This window comes from Erythrolamprus reginae, chromosome Z (genome assembly GCF_031021105.1).
Source record: "Erythrolamprus reginae isolate rEryReg1 chromosome Z, rEryReg1.hap1, whole genome shotgun sequence".
NCBI lineage: Eukaryota > Metazoa > Chordata > Lepidosauria > Squamata > Dipsadidae > Erythrolamprus > Erythrolamprus reginae.
Window position 1 is genome coordinate 118,380,953 of NC_091963.1, and position 23,732 is coordinate 118,404,684.

Genomic DNA, 23,732 nt, shown 5'->3' on the forward strand with positions numbered 1-23,732 from the left:
TAATTAAGGAATCTGGGCATGAAGCTGCAACATCTTAATTCTCCGAAGAAAATAAAATGACTTCTTTTTTCCCATTGTGCATTCTATTATTTGTTGGGGATGGATTGTCTGATATAGAAGTTCAGTTTAGACACCTAAAAGAGGACAATGAGGAGTAGCTTGAGTGGATGACAGAGAGCACAGCATCCTAGTGGTGGATGGGATAAATGGCTTTGGATGGTGGAAGGACAAAAGAAGCAGGTCTTTGATATGGTGTCTTAATCACTTCCTTCCACTGAGTTATGAGTTTGCCTGCTGATAGCTTCCTCCATTCCCTCCTGCTCTTTTTTTAAGACTGTGCAAATTGTTCACATGCTGCAGTATATGCAATATTTATTTGGACAAAATACAATATAATGATAGAGCAATAGTGCATATTGATAGATTTAGTTCGGTGTTCTCCAGATTCTTCCTGACATATCTAAGCACACAGTTCTTGGTTCTTTTGCTTAATGACATGGCTGTCTTCTGCCCATAATAGTAGCTTGAGAAGTTATGGCCTTAAATTGGGAGTAGAGGTATAAGGACCATTTATCGTCATAAAGTTTGCCCCAAAGTCTTGTGATATAGCATACACTCAGGGAGTTGCAAACCATGGACTTTTGTGTTAATGGCATAGAGATTCTTGGGGAATATGTTTGTTTTGATAAACCAAATGTGGAGATTTTGACCAGCTCTTTGGGCTGCCCTACTTGTATCCTTTCCTTTCAGATTGTCTCTTCAGCTTCTACAGACCTCCAGGACTACACCTATTACTTTGTGCCAGCCCCTTGGCTCTCAGTCAAGCTTCTGCGGCTGCTGCAGTGTTATCCTCCCCCAGGTAATAAATGTATTCAATAAAGTCAAAGATAATCCTGGAATATGCCAGCTTCCTCTGTTATTGAATAGTTGCCTGAACTTCTTGCTGATTTGCAGTTCTCTCCTTAGTAAAAGGCATAGAAACAACACATCCATTTATTATTAATCTGTTACCTCTTCATCGCAATTTTTATTTTTAATTCAGGATGATTGACTGCTTTGAATGCATTTTTGGCAAATAGATGTGATATGAATTTAATAAGTAAACATTAGTTTCTCTTAATCACTTTTTCTCTAAGTGTAAGGAAGTCCTCTTTTCTTCCTCTATTAAAAATTCTGCACAATCTTTATGCTCACACCCTTCCTTTTGTCCTCTCCTTCTGCATTTGATCATTGAAGGAAGAGATCCTGGTAATACCTGTAATTTTTGTTTGCATTCCCTTATGGAGCCTTTCAGAATAACAGAGAATTATGGATGGTCCTAAACTTGTGAGAAACTGGAATGAAATACAGAACTTTCTGGGTGGGTGGGAGAGACTGATGAATGACTGGTAGGGACTAAGAGTCCTACTTTTTAAGATAACTGGCTTCCTTCCAAAGTTCCTACTCTTTGACTCCATACGTTGTTTTCTCTGCAGAAGATGCAGCAGTGAAAGGACGCCTGGTTGAATGCTTGGAGACTATCCTCAACAAGGCCCAGGAACCTCCCAAGTCCAAAAAAGTCCAGCACTCCAATGCCAAGAACGCTATCCTTTTTGAGGCCATCAGTCTCATCATCCACTATGACAGGCAAGCATGTAACTTTGTTTTGGGTGGGTTTTTTGTTTACTAAAAAATCTATTAGATTGGGAAGTGCATTCTCTTTGAAGGGCATCTATTGTACATTGGCAATGATAAACTCAAATTGATCAGACCTTTTAATTTCTTTTCTTGTAATAATTAATTGAAATCAAAATATTTTATTAAAAAGATCTGAGTTGAGGAACAGTTAGGACGATTCTTTTGGTTAACTCTCCTGGGGGAAGACAACCCTGCAGCAGCTGCTGATGCTTGATGGAGAGCCAAAGGGGCTGCCACAAAGTAATGTTTGTTGCAAAGACACATATCCTCAACCCAATATCCCACTGCAACTTAGTTTTCAAAAAGTCTCCTATAGTATCAATATATCAACAGTATCAATGGAGGGTTTTAAAAAGGTTATTATAGGTTATTATAATTATTACAAGAAAACAGATTAAAAGGTGTGATCAATTTGAGTTTTCCCAATTTGTGGAACAAGATGTGGCGTAGACATCAGTAGAATAAACAGAAACAATATAGTCTCTCTTTGGCCCACAGACCCAAAATTCTTCTGTATTGCTTTGATTGATCAAAATCTCTGGTGGAGAGAGGTAATGTTGTGTGACTTTCAGGATTTTCTGTTAAGTGTCAGCAGAGCCAGAGAAACAAATAGCATCATCAAAATGAAAATTTTAAAAAGAAAGCACTGTAGTTTTGTAGAATGAGATGGATATCTGGAACACTGGAAAAGTTGAGAGAATCATAGTCAGGCTGAGATATATGTACAGAGTAGCCCCTGCTGCTCCTACTCTGGTATTAACACTCACTTCTTGCTCTGCAGTGAACCCAACCTGCTGGTGCGTGCATGCAATCAACTAGGCCAGTTCTTGCAGCATCGAGAGACCAACCTTAGATACTTAGCCTTGGAGAGCATGTGTACCCTAGCCAGTTCTGAATTCTCACATGAAGCTGTCAAGACCCACATTGAAACAGTCATCAATGCTCTAAAGGTCAGACTCTGAATTGGTATGCAGAGAAAAGTAACCTTTATGGGGAGTGAGGGTGTTAAAGACTGAGTGAGAGTGATTTCCCCAAATTTCTCAGTTCTGTTTCCAGATAGTGAGGGAGAATGCAATCTCAGTCACCCAGCCATTTTCCAAAGAAAGATCCTCAGTAACTTCTCCACCAACAAGTGTAATTTTTCTTAACAGCGAATGAAACATTTATAGTATATGTCACAATCTTAGCACTTCATCCCCTGGCAATATTGGGAGGCCAGATTAAAAGAGGTCGCCTCTCCATCCTGAAATTGCAGGAAGGAGCAAACTGAATCATGTATTGCATAGCCTCCAACTTGGGGAGGGGGCTCAAAGCTTTGGGCTGTACAGCATTGGGAATAAATCTAGGAAAGAACTCAGTTGAAGTCAGAAGGAAATATTCAAGTTTGTGTTCAAATTTACAGTCACTTTGTCAAATATGGCACTTAGATTTAGAAACCTAAACTTTGTATTTTTCATTCTGATCTCTTTGATTGTTTTGGGAAGCAGCTTTCTAGGATTATCATTGTCACTTTGATTACTTCAATATACATTGATGAAATGTCAGAAACCTGGCAAAGATCCAAGAATAAATTTACTGATTTTAGGCTTTAGTATCCTGCTAGGTTTTTGCATTCCAATAAGAGAAGCAGCCCTGCATGGCTGCCAAGACATGTAGAGCTTCAATGAGTATAAATGGTCCTTTAATTTTAGCTAGAAACATAACTGGAAATCAGCTTGCACAAGTACAGTGACGGGCAGCAGCCAGTGCTTCCAGGTGCGCGGCTCCGGTAGGAAAACCGCGGATGCGTGCGTAGCTGTGTACCCTCAGTGTGCCCCCGCACGAGATTTGGCTTCTGCACATGTGCAGCAAGCCGAATCTCACACGAGGATGTGGCGAGTGAGATTTCAGCTATTTTTTTGTTTCTGCGCATGCACGGAAGTTGAAAATTGCTGAAATCCCCTTCTCAAGTGCGTCCTTGCATGAGATTTCTGCTCATGTACAGAAGCCAAATCTTGCGCAGATGGGCACCTGGACGCCTCCGATGGCCTCCGAGGGAACTCTGGTAGCAGGTAAGAAGAGCGGCCACTCACTGCACAACTAGTAGAAAAAACAGAATGTTAACAGAAAAAATTAAGTCTATAGTGAGTGCTGCTGAGTCCTACAACTACTACTTGAGTCTTTCTGACCAAAATTACCTCCTTACTGAAAATTTTATTTCATATACAGAATGTACTGAATCTAAATTTTAGGAACCATATTAGGGCATTGCCGTAAACTCTGTTCCTTTTGATGCATTTGGGGAATTCTTATTAGCTTAATAATCAGAGAGTTATGGACCACAAAAGGGAGAAAGGGGAAAACCCATTAAAAGGGTTGGTGCATCTTTTAAATATGACCTCCTTTGAATTCTTCTTTGTATATCTAATCTTTTGCATAGGTCTCCTTTTGCAACTTGTATCTGCCTATCCTAAATTGGAGGTGTAATTGGCTCTTAATTCATGCTGAAGGTAAAAGGTTTTGTTTCTGTTTAACCACCCATCTCTTTTCACAGACGGAACGGGATGTGAGCGTACGCCAGCGAGCTGCCGACCTTCTCTATGCCATGTGTGACCGTACAAATGCCAAGCAAATAGTCTCGGAGATGCTTAGCTATCTGGAAACAGCAGATTACTCAATTCGTGAAGAGATTGTGAGTACGGGTTGCCAACTCATTGGGAACTAGAAGAGGAACCTGGGTGTTTTTATCTCAGTAGATTGCAGAGAAACACAATGAAGGCCTGCCTCAACATGTAAACTGGTCTGGGGAGGGCAAACCAGTTGGGAGTTGGCAGCCAGAGTTTCTTTTTTCTTTTGCCAGGTACTGAAGGTGGCCATCTTAGCTGAGAAATATGCAGTAGACTATAGCTGGTATGTGGATACCATCCTCAATCTGATCCGCATTGCTGGTGACTATGTGAGTGAGGAGGTGTGGTACCGTGTCATCCAGATTGTCATTAACCGGGATGATGTGCAAGGATATGCAGCCAAGACAGTCTTTGAGGTGGGTGGTCTTCACTTGTGACACTGACTATCCCTTCTTCCAAATAGAGAGCTTTCTTTTCCTTCCTTTTATGAGTATGTGAATATGGCTATAAAAACTAGATGGATTCTCCATTCTTATTTCATTGTTGAAATATATATAGCCATAGATAAGTAATAAATATATTCAGAGGACACTAAAAGGGATTTCAGCTTAATGACGGCAGAGCATCTTCAGTGTCTGCAAAATGTTTAAATATTTATTAATGCAGGGGAATGAAATTATTTTTAGGGCAATATTATGAACTTGGACGGTGTAACTATTGAGCTCCATACTTACATAGTTTTGCAGTATGTTTGATGCTAAATATACAGATTCTGGAATGTCAGAGATTGTCAGTTAATCTAAAAGAGTCTGAAAAATCTTGAATCTGTTTAAGCCTTTGATCTCTTGGGATTTGTTAGGAAAGGAGCTCAAAAATATCCAAGCTATCTTTCTTTTTAAGAGAAATGATGTAATAATAAACAAAAATAGGAGCTTATTCTCAAGTTGCATCTACGTAACTGCCCACCATACACCGTATTTTCTTTTCTTTTCTAGGCTCTTCAAGCACCTGCTTGTCATGAGAACATGGTGAAAGTTGGGGGCTACATCCTTGGGGAATTTGGGAATCTCATTGCTGGGGATCCCCGTTCCAGGTAGTTAATATGAGAGAGAGAAGAAATGGCTTGACCTGGAGTAGGGGGGTAGGGTGGAGTGGGCTGAGATAGAGAAGCTCCTATGAGGGAGGTGGGGGAAAGCAGATGCTGGGATTATATTGGGACTGGAGCATTCAGAATTCCCAACCAGCCTGACTATAAAGAAAATTGTAAAAGTTGCAGCCTCAGCACCTCTCGAGGGCAACCTCACACTCCTGTTTATTGGGCATTTGAGGAGATTGTCCCGTTGTTCTTTGATGTTGTGAAGGAAGCCTGTGAGAATATTTCCTTCACCTTTCTTCACCTGTAGATCTCAGGGGCTCTGACTCGTGTTGTCTCCTATTCTCCTTTCTCCACCAGCCCTCTGGTTCAGTTCAACCTTCTCCACTCCAAATTCCACCTCTGCAGCGTTTCCACTCGGGCCCTACTTCTCTCTACCTACATCAAATTCATAAATCTCTTCCCTGAAACAAAGGGCACCATCCAGGAAGTGCTGCGCTCAGACAGCCAGATCCGCAATGCTGATGTGGAACTGCAGCAACGTGCCGTTGAATACCTCAAGCTCAGTTCTATTGCCAGCACCGATGTCCTGGTGAGGGAAGAAACGAGGCGGGGGCACTGATAACCCCGTCTCTCAGGGGAAATAGATTCTTGTTTTTTCCTTACTAAAAAGTTGATTCAGAGAGCATTAGAAAAGAGAAAAGACGAAACTTTTCTTTTTTTGTTTGGTGGAATGGATCAAAGTTTCGTATTTTTGTACTTGATCCAAGCCAGGTTTTACCTTTTTATATGAATGTGGAATAGGCTAGGATGGTACTTCAGTTGAATACTGGCCTTTGAGGAGTGTACTACAGTGATGTCTCCAAATGAAATGGAACAAAAAGTTCTAGCTCATTGGTTTCCTTTAAGGAGCAGAGTTGGGATTGAAATGCATTGCCTAGAACCAATACATGTCATCCTAGAAAAATACATCATCATAGAAAAGCACAATGCAACTATTTGCCAGGTTTGGGAGTTTAAAAAGTCCAAATCATACTGCTCTGGGGGAGAGGGGTTCTCTAAAAGAGATATGGGAAACCTCCTACAGCTTTCATGCCACTTACTCTGCAGGTGACTTGTAGACAGGTTCCAGGCAGATGACTTGCAGAGAGCAAACATCATATAAAAGTGGATGGCTGCACAGGGCCAGTAGTATAAAGCAGATAGTCCACATGCAGTAGGTAGTTACATTGTCTTTAGGATTTTTATTCTGAGTTCCGGTCTTTTTCCATAACTACAAGGTTGACTGACAGGGCATGTGGGTACTTGTTTCCAATTTTCACCGTTATTGCTTTAGGCTACAGTACTGGAAGAGATGCCACCATTCCCTGAACGTGAATCTTCCATTTTGGCAAAGTTGAAGAAAAAAAAGGGTCCGGGGGCTGGCAGCGAGTTAGAAGATGGCAAAAAGGATCCAAATTCCGAAATCAATGGAGGCATGGAGCCCTCAGCCAGCACTGCTGTGAGTGGAAGGGAAAGGGACAAGGCTGGGAATGGGGAGTCGGAGTCTTGGGAGTCTCCAAGAAAGAAGGATGCTGTGTGGGAAGTCTGTGGGAAGGGGAGGGAAAATATAGGACAGGAAATAATAATTATAAATTCTAATCTCTTAGTCAGATTATAAAGCAGGATTTTTCATTTATTTATTTATTTATTAAATTTGTATGCCGCCCCTCTCCGCAGACTCGGGGCAGCTCACAGCAGCAACAGAAAAACAGTGTAAAATACAAATTCAATAATTAGAAAGCTAAAAACCCATAATTTAAAAAACATTCACACAACATACCATACATAAACAGTATAGGCCTGGGGAAGATATTTCAGTTCCCCCATGCTTGACGACAGAGGTGGGTCTTAAGGAGTTTGAGAAAGGCAAGGAGGGTGGGGGCTGTTCTGATCTCAGGGGGGAGCTGGTTCCAGAGGGTTGGGGCCGCCACAGAGAAGGCTCTTCCCCGGGGACCCGCCAAACGACATTGTTTAGTCGACGGGACCCAGAGAAGGCCAACTCTGTGGTACCTAATCGGTCGCTGGAATTCGTGCGGCAGAAGGCAGTCCCGGAGATATTCTGGTCTGATGCCATGAAGGGCTTTATAGGTCAAGACCAACACCAAAGGATTTTTCATGCTCTAATCATTTCCTTCACCAAAATTTCAGTAGGTACAATACGAAACGTTAGTAGATTTCCTTTCATTGTCATTTGTAATTCAGTGCATCACCAATAACAGCATTCTCCTCTTTTCCTGGTCTTGGCCAAAAACTAAATTCATATCTCAGAGAGCAGACAGCAAACAGTTATCTTATCTGAGACTTCATATAATTCTGAATTTCAACTCCAGTCTGCACTTCTATTCTTCTTATTGTTTCCTCTTGCCTTTCATGTCAACTAAGCATGAAACTTTTGCAAAACAGTTTAACCAGCTCATCAAATCCCAGAGGAAAAAGCTGTAATGAAACCAATATACTATACAAAGCCCAACTTCTGGGAATATTTTAACTGGAGATATTTTATTTTGACACAGCAAAGAAGTAAAGAACTCAAGTACTGATCTTAGAAACATAGAAGACTGACGGCAGAAAAAGACCTCATGGTCCATCTAGTCTGCCCTTATACTATTTCCTGTATTTTATCTTACAATGGATATATGTTTATCACAGGCATGTTTAAATTCGGTTACTGTGGATTTACCAACCACGTCTGCTGGAAGTTTGTTCCAAGGATCTACTACTCTTTCAGTAAAATAATATTTTCTCATATTGCCTTTGATCTTTCCCCCAACTAACTTCAGATTGTGTCCCCTTGTTCTTGTGTTCACTTTCCTGTTAAAAACACTTCCCTCCTGAACCCTATTTAACCCTTTAACATATTTAAATGTTTCGATCATGTCCCCCCTTTTCCTTCTGTCTTCCAGACTATACAGATTGAGTTCATTAAGTCTTTCCTGATACGTTTTATACTTAAGACCTTCCACCATTCTTGTAGCCCGTCTTTGGACCCGTTCAATTTTGTCAATATCTTTTTGTAGGTGAGGTCTCCAGAACTGAACACAGTATCTTTATTTCTATTCCCAGAGTAGAGATAAATAATTGAGTTCAGTTCCTAAGTTAGGATCATGAAAACACACATATTTGTTGCAACTTATGTTTTCTTTCTCTTGCAGTCAACACCGTCCCCATCTGCCGATTTGTTAGGTCTCCGAGCCACACCAGCGACTGCATCTGGTGCCCCTGCCAGCGCTGGCAACCTTCTCGTGGATGTTTTCTCTGACAACCTACCTACCACAACTGGCCTGGCCTCTGGTACAGAAGATAATTTCCTAAGGTATAATATGGCCTCTCAGGCTGTCTTTGCCCCAGCCTTCCTAAGAAAAAGGATTGGCGCATTTGATCAGTCTAAGCATGTCATGTAAACAAAGAAGTGCCAGCCTTTTCTAGACAACTGCTGGGAGCTCATTTAGGGTACAAGAGTGATTGCACAGTCAAGAATTCAGATTCTGCTCTATAACTCTCACGGAGGTTTGTGAGGAATGAGTCACAGTTGCTGAGTGCCATGGAGATAGTTCCAGCTCAAAGGGCAGATCATCATCTACCACCTAATCTGAATAGGAGTTGACGGGAGGACTTATTGGGCTCGAGATCCTGATCCAAGAGTAAGAAGGACAGAGTAGGTAGATGTATGAGTGCTTATGATTGTAATAGGAAAATGGCCATGTTATACATATATCTTTGTATAGAATAGGCAAGATTGATCTACAGGTATTCATTTCCAAGTATCTTGGTAGTTTTGGGCTTCATTTCTCTAGATGGGCAATTAGCACATGTCAGTTCTCATGGCCTTGTCTTGCTCTCTCTTTGTCTTGGGTGTGAGAGTCTCTCTCTCTCTTTTTCTTTCTCCGTCTGTCTGTCTGTTGCCTTTTTGGAATGGTTTCCTCTCTCTTTCTCTCTTTCACACTTCTTACCTTGGATGAAACAGTGACTTGGAGGCAACTCCTGAGAATCCTGCATCCCTATTGGTGGAGGCTGACCTGCCTGCAGAGTAAGGGGTTAAATCTGTCTCTCTCTCTTTCTCTCTTTCTTTCTTTCCTTCTTTCTTTCTCTCTTTCTCTCCCTCTCCTCTTTCTTTCTTTCTTTCTTTCTCTTGCTGTCTGCTCCTACAACCTTCCCACCATTATTTGCATTTCATTGGATTTCGCTAAAAGGAGGATCACAGATGTTAGTGTGGCAACATTGTGAATTCTCAAAAAAGTAACAAGAATGGCAAAGTCACAATGTAACATGATGTGTAGAGAATCTATACAAGAGCTTATAAATGTGTAACTTTGTCCGATTTCTGCTTCCTTCCGTGTCCGTGATCACCCATATGCTTAGAACTACCTCCCAGAACATCTGCTCCATTGCTTGCTTTTTTCCAAATTCTGCATTAGAATCCTTTTTAATGAAACATTGGGACATTTTTCTATTCCCCATGTTCAGCTGGAAATATCCAAATGTAAGCATGTGCTACTCATACTTTTAGCATTTTGCTTTTGTTTATCCCACTATAATTTCTCAATATCTCTATGATTTTCAAGATAAAATCTAGACATTAAGACTGCAGGAGCAAGAATCCGTCCATATGGACATTAGAAACTACTATGCACTTACAAAATAATATTTTCCACAGAAGAAGGGTGAGTGGAGTAAGAAATACACTTTGCTAGAAAGGGCATTCTTGGGGTGTTGCTAGAGTAAGCAAAGACAATCAGACCATATGCAATACCCAAGTCAACCACAGTTGCAAAAAATCACCAGTATGTTTCTTCTTAGTTGAGATGAGAAAAATGAATATTTTATATAATAGTACTGAAATAATCTTGACGTTGCTATAATAACAAAAAACCAACAACTCAAAATTCCCAACAAAACTCTAAAATAAAAAAGAGGCCCTAGGCTTGCCTATTTTATGTGACATCTATGCATTTACTAAGTCCTTCTCTGCCTCCAAGTCATGAAGAACAATCTATACCTACTAGAAACATGTTATGGCCTGCAGAGTTCTGACATTTGATCTAATCCTGATCCTTAACTGTCTCAAGATCCTTCTATGCTTCATATGATCAAGAACTTCAGAATACAGAACATGAAAAGTAGAAAATCATACATTTTTGAGTGGAAATGAGAGAGCCATTGATTGCTTCAATGTGGTGTAGGCAGGATAGGGATTTGGAATAGAGGAATCCTCTCTCAAGGGACATAAGTAAGACAGTAATTCAAAATTAGGTTTCTTAGAGTTGAGAATAAATTGTGGTATTTTAAGCTGTCAGGAAATCCAGATTGTACACAAACAAAATTCCTAGATGAGCATCCATTTGAATCAATACCTTAATTAGGTTGGTTCAGAATTATAGAATATGTACCATATACTAGAAAAAAATCTTGGCTCCCATGAATTTTAAACTTCTTTCATTGGCTTTTAAATGTGAGGAATGTGAATTTGTTAATGAAGATATAAAAACATAACTTATAAAAGGCAGCTTGGCTCTCATCCTCTACAGAGTTTCTATGCTCAGGAATTCAGATATTGTGGGATTACACCTTCCATCATCTCCCTAAAATCTGGTCTGGGCTGATGCAAGTAGGAATCAAACAGTATCTGGAAAGCAAAGATTTGGAATCTCTCTCCTTTATAGTATTTCTCAGGAATACTCCACAGTTTTTCTTCTGCCTTGGTACCTGCTCTGTGGCATGTTCTCTCTCTGTTTAAATGTGTGTGGTTTGATTCCCTCCTCCTTTTCTTTTTCTGATACTAACATGGTGCTATACCAGGGTGACTCATCTTTTCTGCTCTTTTTCTTCCCTGCCTCTGTCAACCGCTGTCCCCTTTGCTATGCCCCTTCACCACTACCAGCTCAGGGGCTGCTGCTTCTGTCTCTGAGGACTCTGCTTTGCCTATTGCTGAGGCTGATGAACTGCTTCACAAGTAAGATCCTGGGTGGCTCCTGAATACTGGGATTTGGGGCGGGGGACTGGACTAAGTGCCACCCCCTTTTGACATATGCGTGGGATGGCTTCCTTCGGCCTGAAACACTGAAACCTCACTCAACATTATTCCCGGTCACATAATTTCACCTCCAGGAAGTACTGTATTTTTCGGACTATAAGATGCACTGGTGTATAAGATGCACCAAGATTTCAAAGAGGTAAGTAAGAAAAAATGTTTTTTGTCCCCTCTGGCCCCAGGAGCACTCTGCAAGCCTCCCAAACCCTCTGTGCACCCCATTTTTACCTGTTCTGTTTTAAAAATGGGGTGGGCAGAGGGTTTGGGAGGCCTGCAGAGAGCTCCTGGACACTGAGGAAGGCAAAAATGCCCCCATTTTGTGGCAAATGGCCCATTTTTTGCCGTTTTTGCAAACACAAGGGTGTTTTTACCTTCCCCGAGCTCCCAGGAGCATGCTGCAGGCCTCCCAAACTCTGTGCACATCCCATTTTTGCAAAAAATTGACCCATTTTTTGGAAAAAATGGGACTTGGGGGCAGGGCATCGGGAGGCCAAAAATGGCTGTATTTGGTGTATGAGATGCACCAACATTTCCACCCTCTTTTGTGATGGGAGGGGAATGTGTGTCTTATACTCTGAAAAATATGGTATTTTCCAGATGAAATAGTTGGGAAGAAATTGGCCATCCCAGCATACTGGATAAATTTTAATGTATGAGCTTGAGGAGTTTTAATAGGTTGAGCTCAACACCTTAGTGGTAAGAAGGAATGAGTGACTTGGTATCAGAATTGGTATATGTGGGGAAAGTATTTCAGTATATCCAATAGAAATGACATGCATGTTTACAAATAATAGATGGCCTCTGCCTACTTCTAACCAAATCTTCATGAACTATCACAGGTTTGTGTGTAAGAATAATGGGGTGCTCTTTGAGAACCAGCTGCTACAAATTGGGGTAAAGTCAGAATTCCGGCAGAACTTAGGTAAGTATTTGTAATAGGTGGAGTACAATAGGCAAGTTGGGATTTCTTTAGGACTCTGAATAAATCCGACATATCCCATGTCCTTATATGAGAGCAACCTTCTTTTAAAAAATGAATACATTGTAGACAATAAGTGGTCTTTTTTGAGTTGAAGACTGGAAGACTGGTTTAGGTGGATGTTAGGGTTATATATTCTGGTCTTACCCTAACATTTATGTTAGGAGCCAATACGAGGTGAACAGTTTTATGATATCCAATTTCTAGTGCCTACTCAGCCATGAAACTCAAAAACAAATTATTCTGTATTTGCTAAGTTATCTGTTCTAGGATAGGATAGGATAGATAGATAGACAGACAGACAGACAGACAGACAGACAGACAACAATTAATCAATCAATGGATATGGCTATCCATACTATTTATATGTGATTCTGGTAGGCATACACAATTAAAACTAAGTGTAACCATTACATAAAAACATAGAAACATTAAAACCAATTAAACCAATTCAAGACTACAGTTAAAAGCTACAATAAACTTCTACACAGTACAACCATTTAATAGGCTTCACACTCCCATGGGATTGCCAAGCCCAGTGACACATTCAAGTTTTGAGAGTTTTATGGAAGGTTGGCAGAGTTAGGGCCTTTCTCGCCGCAGGAGAAATACCATTCCAAAGGGCAGAAAAGGTTCTCTATTGAGTCCTGCTAAATGAATCCTGTTAGCCAATAGGGCTCAAAGCCTTTTGAGAGACTTAATGGGATGAGTAGATTGATTAGAGAGGCAGTCTACCTATATTGCTAAGTATCCTAATACTTCCCCATTATAAAAAGTTAGAATGGCTCATTTCTAGGTCAGGCTGGATCTTTGCAGCCTTTCTCCAGACTCTATATCTGTATCCCATCTTGTTTTAAAAAAATATTTTAAATCAACTTTACTGTGTGATTCCTTGTCAGATATTTCACCTATAATTCACCAAAGAGTGGACGATTTTCTACTCTGTATGTGATACCCATTATCTGTAGAAACACACTTTGTCAGTAATGGGTTACTACTGATTTAATGTATTTTTTTGGATTTGTACAATATATTGGAAGGAATGGTTCATGGTTCAACCCTAGACTTGCATACTGTCTGAATTCAGCCACTTGTAATTCAACAAGCTATGATGCATTGCAAGAAAGTATGGGCTATGGCCATCCCATAATATATTTCCATCCATCCTAGGCCGAATGTATCTTTTCTATGGGAACAAAACATCCGTCCAGTTCCAGAGTTTCACTCCAACGGTCAGTTATCCTGGTGACCTGCAGAACCATATCCTTTTATGTGTGGTGATAGTAAAAGAAGAAAAAGAAGAGTTTGTTTGGGGTGGCTTTCAAGCCCTCGGGTATTCTCTTTGTGCACAGCTCAGAAGCGGTGGTAACCTTTTCCTTAGCCCAGTTCACAGCTCAACATTCAGACGAAAACAGTGGAGCCACTGGTGGAGGGAGGGGCTCAAGTTCAACAGGTCCTGAACATTGAATGCCTGAATGATTTCACGGAGGCCCCCCTTATCAACATCAAATTCCGGTATCGTTGCTTGACATCTCAGCCTAATCTTCAGTTCTAAAGAAGGAAGGATTTCTCTATCTGAGTAATTAAAGGCATTTCAAAGTGGTTGCAGTTGGAGCCTCTGCTTGCACAGAGAATACTAAAGAGTCAAATGTGAAAAGCTGGAGAGGCCGGGATTCTGACCTTCAGAGTTATGAGCAAAACTAAAACCCAACAAGTAGTACAGTGGTACCTCGGTTCTCGACCACAATTCGTTCCAGAAGTGTGGTCGAGAACCGATTTGGTCGAGTACCGAATTAATTTATCTCATAGGAAATAATGGAAATGGATTTAATTGGTTCCCAGCCCCTGTTCACTCGCTGGGAACCAATTAAATCTATTTTCTTTATTTCCTATGGGATAAAAAATCTGAGGAGCTCTATAAGCGCTCCAAGCTGCAGGAAAGGTGGGGGCGGTTGCAATCTCAGCAGCTTCAGGGGGCTCCTTTCCTCAGTGCTTCATCTTGTTACCTGTAGGCAGCTGCACCAACTTTCTCCTTCCCGGAGGTGGCAACGGCGGCGGCTTCCCTTCGAGTAGCAACAGCGCCGGGAACGTCACGTAATGAAGGGAAGCTGCTGGAGCGGCGGCAACTGCTGAGATGGCTCCGGCGGCTTCCCTTCATCACATGACGTTCCCGGTGCTGTTGCTACTCAAAGGGAAGCCGCCGCTGTTGCCGCCTCCGGGAAGGAGAAAGTTGGTGCAGCTGCCTACAGGTAACAAGATGAAGTATTGAGGAAAGGAGCTGCTGGGAATGCAGCCGCCCCCACCCTTCCTGCAGCTTGGAGCAGTTATAGAGCTCCTCAGCCCTCCGAAGCTGCCGGGATTGCAGCTGCCCCTGGCGGTAACATTTCGGATAATGAACAAAATTTTCTGTGGCTGTTTGGTATCCAAATTTTTGTTCGGATACCGAAGGAAATTTTTGCTGAAAATTTTGTTCAGTATCCGAAATGTACGACAACCAAGGCATTCGAGAACCGAGGTACCACTCTACTTCTAATAATTTGAATTATAATTTTTCCCTTGACACGCATTTGCTTTGCTTCATCCCTGTCCCTCACATTTCCGTGAGCTGCATTTTGTAAAATCCCATCGGCTATGAATTTATCATCTTATATCATATTTCTGCTAATTATTTCAAAATATGCTTGGACTGGTCAACCTTCTAGGAAGCCCCCAGCAGAAAACAATCCCCTAAACCCGCTTGCACTTTTGATAGTGAGGGGCCTCTAGTCCTAGGAAATAGATATGGTCGATAGTTAATAATAACCTCATTCTTCTTGCCTTTATTCCCCCTTTAAAGTTGTCAATAGTATTATTAAATAATGCAAACTTCTGGGTCTGTTTGTCCTTATTTCTTGTTTCTGATAGCTATGGTGGAACGTTGCAGAATCTCACTCTCAAATTGCCTATCACTGTCAACAAGTTTTTCCAAGCAACAGAGATGCAGTCGCAAGACTTTTTCCAGCGTTGGAAACAACTCAGCTTGTAAGTTTGCACAATATGAAATATCTGGAAATGAGGACTCACAAATGATAGTTTGTATATAGGTAGTCCTTGAATTATGGCCATAATGGTGTTTAGCCATTATGGTTACAAGTGGCAATGGCCATTAAGAGATGATCTTTGCTTAGCAAACCTTTTCTTCCTGCAGTTAAATGAATGTGTGGGTTGTTAAGTGGAGCAAGAGGTGCTTTGTGTGGACGAGGCCCTGAGAGGCCTAGCGCAGGGCCAAACCTGCCTGTTCTGGCCTCCTAAGGCCTCCCCCATCCCCTGAGATACGCAGTGCTATTTCTTACCCTCGGAAGTTCTCGCAATACTGTTTTCTCTTCCCCACCCACCCTCCCTCAGTCTTCACAGACACACACACACACACACACACACACACACCAGCTCCCCACAGGCCTTCCCCACATTCCCCAGATTGGAAAGTCTGCAGTGTTGTACAAATCATATCGCTGTTAGCCGGCCCGAGTCTCCGGAGAGGGGCGGCATACAAATCCAATAAGTAAGTAAGTAAGTAAGTAAGTAAGTAAGTAAGTAAGTAAGTAAGTAAGTAAATAAATAAATATTAGGTCAGGCAGCCATGTGGTATGATTCCAGAAGCTGCTGCTATTTCTTGAGCAATTGTTTAGAAAATGGAGGCCACTTCTGGAATTGCGCTATGCAGTTATTCCTATTGCAGTGCTCTAGAAAGCTCCTGAGATCTTCAAAAGGCAAATGTGTGATGGATGCCAGCTGCCAGAGAGATAGCCCTAGCCCTACTGGAACTGGGGTGGGGAGTGGGGAGGCCTGTGAGGACCTGGACCTGGAGATAGGTAGGGGGAAGTGTTGCAACACCCCTGTTGTAAAGGCAAATGGCTGCAGGAGAGCTGCAACAACTGTAATCTCAGAATGGGTCATAATTAGCTTTTGGAGGATCCACCACAATTTTAAAAGGTCACTAAGCAACCCATTATTAAGCAAGGACTTAAAGATGTGAGAGAAAAAAGGACATGAGGTGAGTTTGTTTTTTGAAAGAGTGGGGATATGGCTTCCAAGGACAATTCCATCTATCTGTCCATTACCCTGGGGGAGAATCACTGACCCCCTCAGACAGAGTCCACAACTTGGGTGTCCTCCTCGATCCACAGCTATGGCGAGGGGGGCGTTTGCCCAGGTTCGCCTGGTGCACCAATTGCGGCCCTATCTTGACAGGGAGTCCCTGCTCACAATCACTCATGTCCTTATCACCTCGAGGTTCGACTATTGCAATGCTCTCTACATGGGGCTACCTCTGAAGAGTGTTCAGAAACTTCAAATCGTGCAGAATGCAGCCGTGCGAGCGGTCATGTGTCTCCCTAGATATACCCATGTTTCTCCAATACTCCGTGGACTGCATTGGCTGCCGATTGGTTTCCGGACACAATTCAAAGTGTTGGTGATGACCTATAAAGCCCTACATGGCATCGGACCAGATTACTTGCAGGACCGTTTTCTGCCGCATAAATCCCAGCGACCAGTTAGGTTCCACAGAGTTAGCCTTCTCCAGGTCCTGTTGACCAGACAATGTTGTCTGGCAGAGCCTAGGGGAAGAGCCTTCCCTGTGTGGCCCCTGGCCCTCTAGAATCAGCTCCCTCCAGAGATTCGCACTGCCCCCACCCTCCTCGCCAGGCATGGGGCAATTAGATCAAGCCCCCCTTGACTATCAAATGTGATGTGTGGTTGTGACTGAGTTGGTTGACTGTTTTTAATATAGTGGTATCTTAACCTATAGTTTTAATTAATTAGATTTGTGTACACATTGTTTTATATTGTACCCTGTGAGCCTCCCTGAGTCTTCAGAGAAGGGCGGCATACAAGTCTAAATAATAATAATAATAATAATAATAATAATAATAATAATAATAATAATAATAACAACAACAACAACAACAACAACAACAACAACAACAACAACAATTAGAATTCTTCAACTAAATAATCAGTGAATATGATTACACTTGAATTTGGCAGAGTTCTCCCTTTTTTAATTTTATCTTTGCCTTTTAAAATTGTCACAGTAACAAAGTAAATGGTTCCACCGTCACTATATATTGCTGAGGTGCAGTAAGCATGTAACAGGATAGATAACAAGAAGAATAGGATTTACCGTATATACTCGAGTATAAGCCGACCCGAGTATAAGCCGAGGCACCAATTTTTGCCACAAAAACTGGGAAAACTTATTGACCCGAGTATAAGCCGAGGTTAGAAAATGCAGTGGCTACTGGTAACTTATAAAAATGGAAACCAATAAAATTACATTAATTGAGACATGTTTTAGAATATTTATTTTAAAGAAAACCAGTAAACTAGCTCTGTAAATTTAAAAGAGGGTAAACAAATTAACAATATTAACAAATTAAAAAGTAAAAAAGTAGCTCAATCAGCAACAATGCTAAAACCTAACTAGATTCCTTCTCATCATTAATTGGATTTACATTATTGTTCTGTTTTTATATATGCTGTGAGCCGCCCTGAGTCCTTGGAGAGGGGCAGCATACAAATCCAATTAAATAAATAAATAAATCTGTATGTCCAAACAGCTTCAGCATTAGCTGCTGTGAGGTTATCAGCATAGAAAACCAGATAGATAGATAGATAGATAGATAGATAGATAGATAGATAGATAGATAGATAGATAGAATGATAGATAGAATGATAGATAGATAGAAAGATAGACAGAAAGACAGACAGATAGAATGATAGATAGATAAATAGAGAGATAGATAGATAGATTGATTGATTGATAGATAGATAGATATGCTCTCAAACCCACTTTATAAAAGGCAACTTTTAAAGATCCACAAACACACTTAAGAAATTCCTGTCTAGCTCTTGCCTCATTACACATTATTAAATCCTATCCAAGCAAGGACAGCAACTACCACAAGATACCATTTTTTAAACAGTTTAAATCTTTTCAAAAGAGGGGGAGGAGAATCGGACAGCAGGAGGTCTTTTTAATCCAACTAAGGGAAACTCAGAGAGAGAGGGGAATAGTTAAAACCTGTTGGCAAATACACAGGTTAAGGGAGTGAGGAGTAAAAAAAACCAAAACCCTGCTGGTTTAAGCCAGGGGGAAAGGAGGCACTTTGGCTACACCTCCTTCAAAGAGGTAACTGGCATTTTTCGGGGGGGGGGGGGGGACAGGCAAGCACACAAACAAACACACACACACACACACACTCGCTCTCCAAAATTCATCCTTCCCCTTTTTCTTTGTTGCCTTGGCTTCCCTTTCATTCACAAGCCCACCCCCACGCCGCTCTAGGGCTTCCTGCCAACTCCGATAGGGTTTATTTGTTGACAAATACACACACAGAGGGAGCAAGGAGAAAAAAACCCCTCCCAGTTTCAGCGAGGGAAAAAGAAGTAGCTGGCATTCTTTGCAGGGTGGACAGGCGCTCACACACACACACACCTTCTTCCAAAGCTGATTCTCGATCCTTTTTTTGTTCCCTTGGCTCCCCCTCACTTTCCCAGCCGCCTAAGGCTATGTAGGGTTCTCCTCACCCAGCCCGTGCAAGTGCGAATCAATCAGCTGCCAAATGGTACGTTTTCCTCTCCTCTCAACTCAGGGAGAACTTCAAGCTCTGGGTTTTAAACGCAACCAAACGGGGACACAAGAAGGTAGCCAGCCGCTTCTCATTCAGGCTCGCACTCATTCTCTCTGTGTGCGCTGCCTTTGGAGGCGCCTTTGCTTGAGCTGGGGAGAGGTGGCAATTGCCCCACTCCTCCCACTGCCTCCTCTCGCAGGCTCAAGCAAAGGCACCAGCCGACCGGCCCGATGGCGTGCGAGGAGAAAAAGGCGAGGGGAAGCTGGTGAGGTGGAGGGGGGGGAGAGAGAAAGGGTGCACGCAGGCACCGTCTCTCTCTTCTCCCCCACAACTGCCCCGATGGCGTGCGAGGGGAAAAAGGCGAGGGGAAGCCGGTTAGGTGGAGGGGGGAGAGAGAAAGGGTGCACGCAGGCACCCTCTCTCTCTTCTCCCCCACGACTGCCCCATGGCATGCGAGGGGAAAAAGGCGAGGGGAAGCCGGTTAGGTGGAGGGGGGGAGAGAGAAAGGGTGCACGCAGGCACCCTCTCTCTCTTCTCCCCCGCGACTGCCCCGATGGCGTGCGAGGGGAAAAAGGCGAGGGGAAGCCAGTGAGGTCGGGGGGGGGGGATTCCTGCTTCATGAGTCTCCCTCCCCCGACCTCACCAGCTTCGCATCGTCTTTTCCCCTCTCGCACGCCGTCGGAGCAGTTGGCTGGCAACTTTGCTGGACCCGAGGAAGGGAAGGCAGCTGCAAGACGACGACAGGAGCAAGAGGGAAGTAAAAGGGGGCTCCGAGTGAAGCGGCTGTGGGAAGGGTGAGTTGCCTCCTTTCCCCGGCACCAGCAAAGTTGCCAGCCAACTGCTCCGACGGCGTGCTAAAGGGGAAAAGACGATGCGAAGCTGGTGAGGTCGGGGGGGGGGATTCCTGCTTCATGAGTCCCCCCACCCCACCTCACCGGCTTCCCATCGTCTTTTCCCCTCTTGCAGTTGGCTGGCATCTTTGCTAGAGCCGGAGAGAGGAGGCAACTGCCCCACTCTTGCCACAGCCGCTTCAGTTGGAGCGCCCTTTGCCGCCGCACATTGCCCTTTCCCACACCCGCCCAAGCCAGCAATGTCTGCCGGGCTCCCGCGGTGCGCCCTCTTGTGGTGACCCGGCGCCCTCTTGTGGTGACCCGAGTATAAGCCGAGGTCGGGTTTTTCAGCCCATTTTTGGGGCTGAAAAACTCGGCTTATACTCGAGTATATACGGTAAATTACTAATCTGATCCTCTTCTGCAGGCCACAACAGGAAGCTCAGAAAATCTTCAAGGCAAACCAACCCATGGATTCAGAAGTGACAAAAGCAAAAGTAAGTTGTTTTGAATGCTATGAAAGACTTGCAAGCTTTTATTTATTTTAGGGCAATTAATTCAGTTATTTTAATTTCAGATCACGATATGTCTATGGTATTAATTTGCTCAGTTGAGTGAAGATTAAAGCTTTGGATATTGTGGTTGTCCAGGGAAGTTATGGAACACATTTTCTTCATTTTTTTAGTATTAGTTTGGGAATATTAGTGTATTACATTTAGGACTGTTGATTTTTCCATTGATCACCAGATTTTTTTTTCTTATGAAAATTGGCATAACATCAAGCTAGAAGAGACAGCCATTGTATAAATGTCTGTGTTACAGACTTCTGAAACAGTTTTGCAGGTATATCTTCCTCCCATTATTAGCTTTCTAAGGTGGGTGTAATTTGCAGTGAGACCCTTTATTGCAGTTGTATAGTTCCAATTAAGTTCCAGTCTATTCCTCCAACAGCTGTTAGGTCTTGGAAGTGCACTCCTGGAGAAAGTGGATCCAAACCCTGATAACTACGTAGGAGCGGGGATCATCCAGACGAAAGCATTGCAGGTTGGATGTTTGCTGCGACTGGAACCCAATGCTCAGGCACAGGTGAGAGCTCCTGAGACCTCTAAGACTGAAGGCCTGAATTCAGGCAAACAAGTTGGCACTGACATAAAAGATATAAAAATTGGGAAACTGAGACTTCTGGGAGTTCTAAGGAACTGATGGGAAATATAGATGAAACTGAAAGGGAGGTATAGCTGGGAGCTTATCAAAGCACCAAGATGTTTGTGGGCAATTGAAGGGACATAATGTTTAAGCTCTTAATTAACTTTCCTTTATCCTTCTTGCAGATGTACCGGCTGACCCTTCGTACCAGTAAGGAGTCTGTTTCAAAGCACCTTTGTGAGCTGCTTTCCCAGCAGTTCTGAGGCATCTGCCGCACCATAGGAAGGGGAGGCCATTCCTGCACACTAGATGCCTCTGTACATCTCATCCCAACAATCTCCAAACCAGGGGCCTCCAGAAAGACTGTACTGCTCCCTGCCTGTTGTTGTGATAACCTCTGTGTTCTCATTGCCTAGCCCGGGCCAGCATCAAGAGGGATAAGCGAGGGGGGAGCAAAAGTATGGACCCTTGGTTGGACAAAATCAAATTGGGTTAGGGGAGGGATGATGGGAGTTGGTGCAAGGCATTCTTTCAGTAGTTATCATCCCCTTGGGCAAAAGGGCAATTTTTGGAAGAAAGCTAGCTTTCGTCCCATGCTGTAAACCGTTCCCCATCTCATTTTGGGATGGGGCTGGACTCTGTGGTCTTAATTCTTCACCCGTTACCACTACTTTTATATGATTTAAGCTGGCATTTTTAGTTTTGTTTACAATATGTACTTTTATTTTCTCACTCACGGACTTTCTCCTTTATGCTGTGGAAAGGGATAGCTTCTCTGGCTCCCTTTGAGCTGGCTGGGGGGGAAGGAATAGGATTGTGTGGGTCTATGGGGAGGAGGGGGTATTCTTGTAGGCAGTCGTTTTGTGTTTCTTTGCCTTGTGTGTTTTCCCCATGGATGGGGATGTAAATTCTCCTTTTCCTTTGCTATGATCATTCCAGTGTTACAGTTACGTGTATTTGTGGGAACGTAATTTTGACAGCATCCTGCCTCTTTCTTCAGCTCTAGAAGGAAACTACATGAAGATGAGAGGAAAAGAGACGATTTCTTTCCTCTTCTGCTTCCCCTCACCATCTTTTCAATTCCCAGGAAGAAGTGCCTCTAAGCAGGTACAAGAGTTTGGGAGATGGACTCCGGAATGTTGCCCTCCGTGCATTTTGGAAAAGAGAGGGGAAGGGTTCAGATCATGCTAGTTTGGGGTCCCAGCTTCCCATGCTGGCCCGGGCTCCATGTTACTCTGCTGTGTAGGTGTTAACTAGCGCATCTTAGTTTATCTGGGTTTAGAATGCCTGTATCTATCTCCATGTGACTCTAATAAAACCGTGAGAATGGGGGAGAGCCAGAATCAAGCCAGGCTGGGTCACCCCCACACCGCTGACTGACTTGTTGCATACTGCTCTTTTTATGCGGACAGGGTAGAAATGGATAGAGAACAGTCCCAGACCATATGCTATGTTTTCAGTGTGCCTGGCCCTAGCACTTGCAATAGGATGTTCGGCTAGGTTGTATGGAACCAGTAACATGTAAGCTTGAGCCTCACCAGGATTGCTTTCTCTGTGTAGTGGAAAGCATGGAAGCTTCTCTTCCTTTATGCAAAGATAGGCAAATATGAATGCAGAAGAAAATAGTGTCTCCCTCATTTGATCGGGTCCTTGTTTGTTTTAGTGACCATTGAAACTTACAATTGACACTGAATAAATGGTACTCATGACAGGTCTTTAATTTACAATGTCATGCATTTGCCATTTGCAACATTTTGCAAATGTTTCTATAAGCTTTCTATAAGCTAAATCAGTGGGGAAGCCAGCAGATGGTGATCATATAACACCTTCACTTCATGACGGCAGGAACTTCAACTATGACAACTAGAATTGCCAGAATTTTTGTTACTAAGCAATGCAGTCACAATGGCATGCTTTACAGTTGCTATCGCCTACAAATGTACTTCAGTTCCAATTAGTGTTGTGAGGACTAGGGGTGTAGTAGTGGAGGAAGGCACCTTGAAAGGTCTGTGCTTTTCCCACTCCCACTAGTAGATAGTTTTTAAAAGTGTGACAATTAAGAAAGTGGAAAATCCTCCAATCATTCCAGTTATGATCCTCCTAGATGTAAAAATGCAGTCTTTGCAAAATTCCTTTTCATTGCTTTGCATTTCAAGAACTCCAAAAGCTAAGCCAAAGATTAACAGTGTGTCCCTTATGACCAAAGTCTGCAGAGAGGAAACACCCCCCCCCCCCCCAACTCTATGTCTAAGATTGGAGCAAATGAGTCTCTCCTCTTTATCTAGCCTCCTGGCTTGACTCCTTCAAAATTCACAAGAATACAGTGATACCTCGTCTTACAAACCCCTCGTCATACGAACTTTTCGAGATACGAACCCGGGGTTTAAGATTTTTATGCCTCTTTTTCACCTTATGAACCCGCCGCTGCCGCTGGGATGCCCCGCCTCTGGACTTCTGTTGCCAGCTGAAGCGCCCGTTTTTGCGCTGGTGGGATTCCCCTGAGGCTCCCCTCCGTGGGAAACCCACCTCCGGATTTTGCGATGCTGCACCAGCGCAAAAGCAGGCGCTTCGGCTGGCAACAGAGGTACATCTTATATTCCAAAAAATATGGTACTACAGGGTTTTTTTGTTTTAAACTTGTATATTATCAAGACACTTTGCATGTTCTAATCTTGGCAACGTTAAGACTTGTGGATTCCAACTCCCAGAACATTCTG

The 23,732-nt window shown here is 42.9% G+C and overlaps 1 protein-coding gene across 3 annotated transcripts in view; it reads left to right on the top strand.

Annotated features, from left to right (window-relative positions):
- The window catches only part of LOC139154390 (AP-2 complex subunit alpha-1), a 41,132-nt gene extending 18,741 nt beyond the window's left edge, over positions 1-22,391 (top strand). For 2 of the 3 annotated variants that reach the window (XM_070728928.1, XM_070728929.1), the window contains 16 exons: positions 751-859; positions 1,476-1,626; positions 2,459-2,627; positions 4,211-4,348; positions 4,517-4,699; positions 5,279-5,376; positions 5,737-5,968; positions 6,713-6,877; positions 8,571-8,731; positions 12,286-12,368; positions 13,596-13,684; positions 13,816-13,940; positions 15,330-15,446; positions 20,297-20,366; positions 20,821-20,955; positions 21,201-22,391. In XM_070728928.1, coding sequence (XP_070585029.1) covers positions 751-859; positions 1,476-1,626; positions 2,459-2,627; positions 4,211-4,348; positions 4,517-4,699; positions 5,279-5,376; positions 5,737-5,968; positions 6,713-6,877; positions 8,571-8,731; positions 12,286-12,368; positions 13,596-13,684; positions 13,816-13,940; positions 15,330-15,446; positions 20,297-20,366; positions 20,821-20,955; positions 21,201-21,278 — 2,103 coding nt within the window. In that variant the 3' untranslated portion in view covers positions 21,279-22,391. Of the gene's footprint in view, positions 1-750; positions 860-1,475; positions 1,627-2,458; positions 2,628-4,210; positions 4,349-4,516; positions 4,700-5,278; positions 5,377-5,736; positions 5,969-6,712; positions 6,878-8,570; positions 8,732-10,376; positions 10,386-11,296; positions 11,369-12,285; positions 12,369-13,595; positions 13,685-13,815; positions 13,941-15,329; positions 15,447-20,296; positions 20,367-20,820; positions 20,956-21,200 lie in introns of all 3 variants that reach the window. The other variant, XM_070728930.1, reaches the window with a different exon arrangement.
- The last annotated feature ends 1,341 nt before the right edge of the window (positions 22,392-23,732 follow it).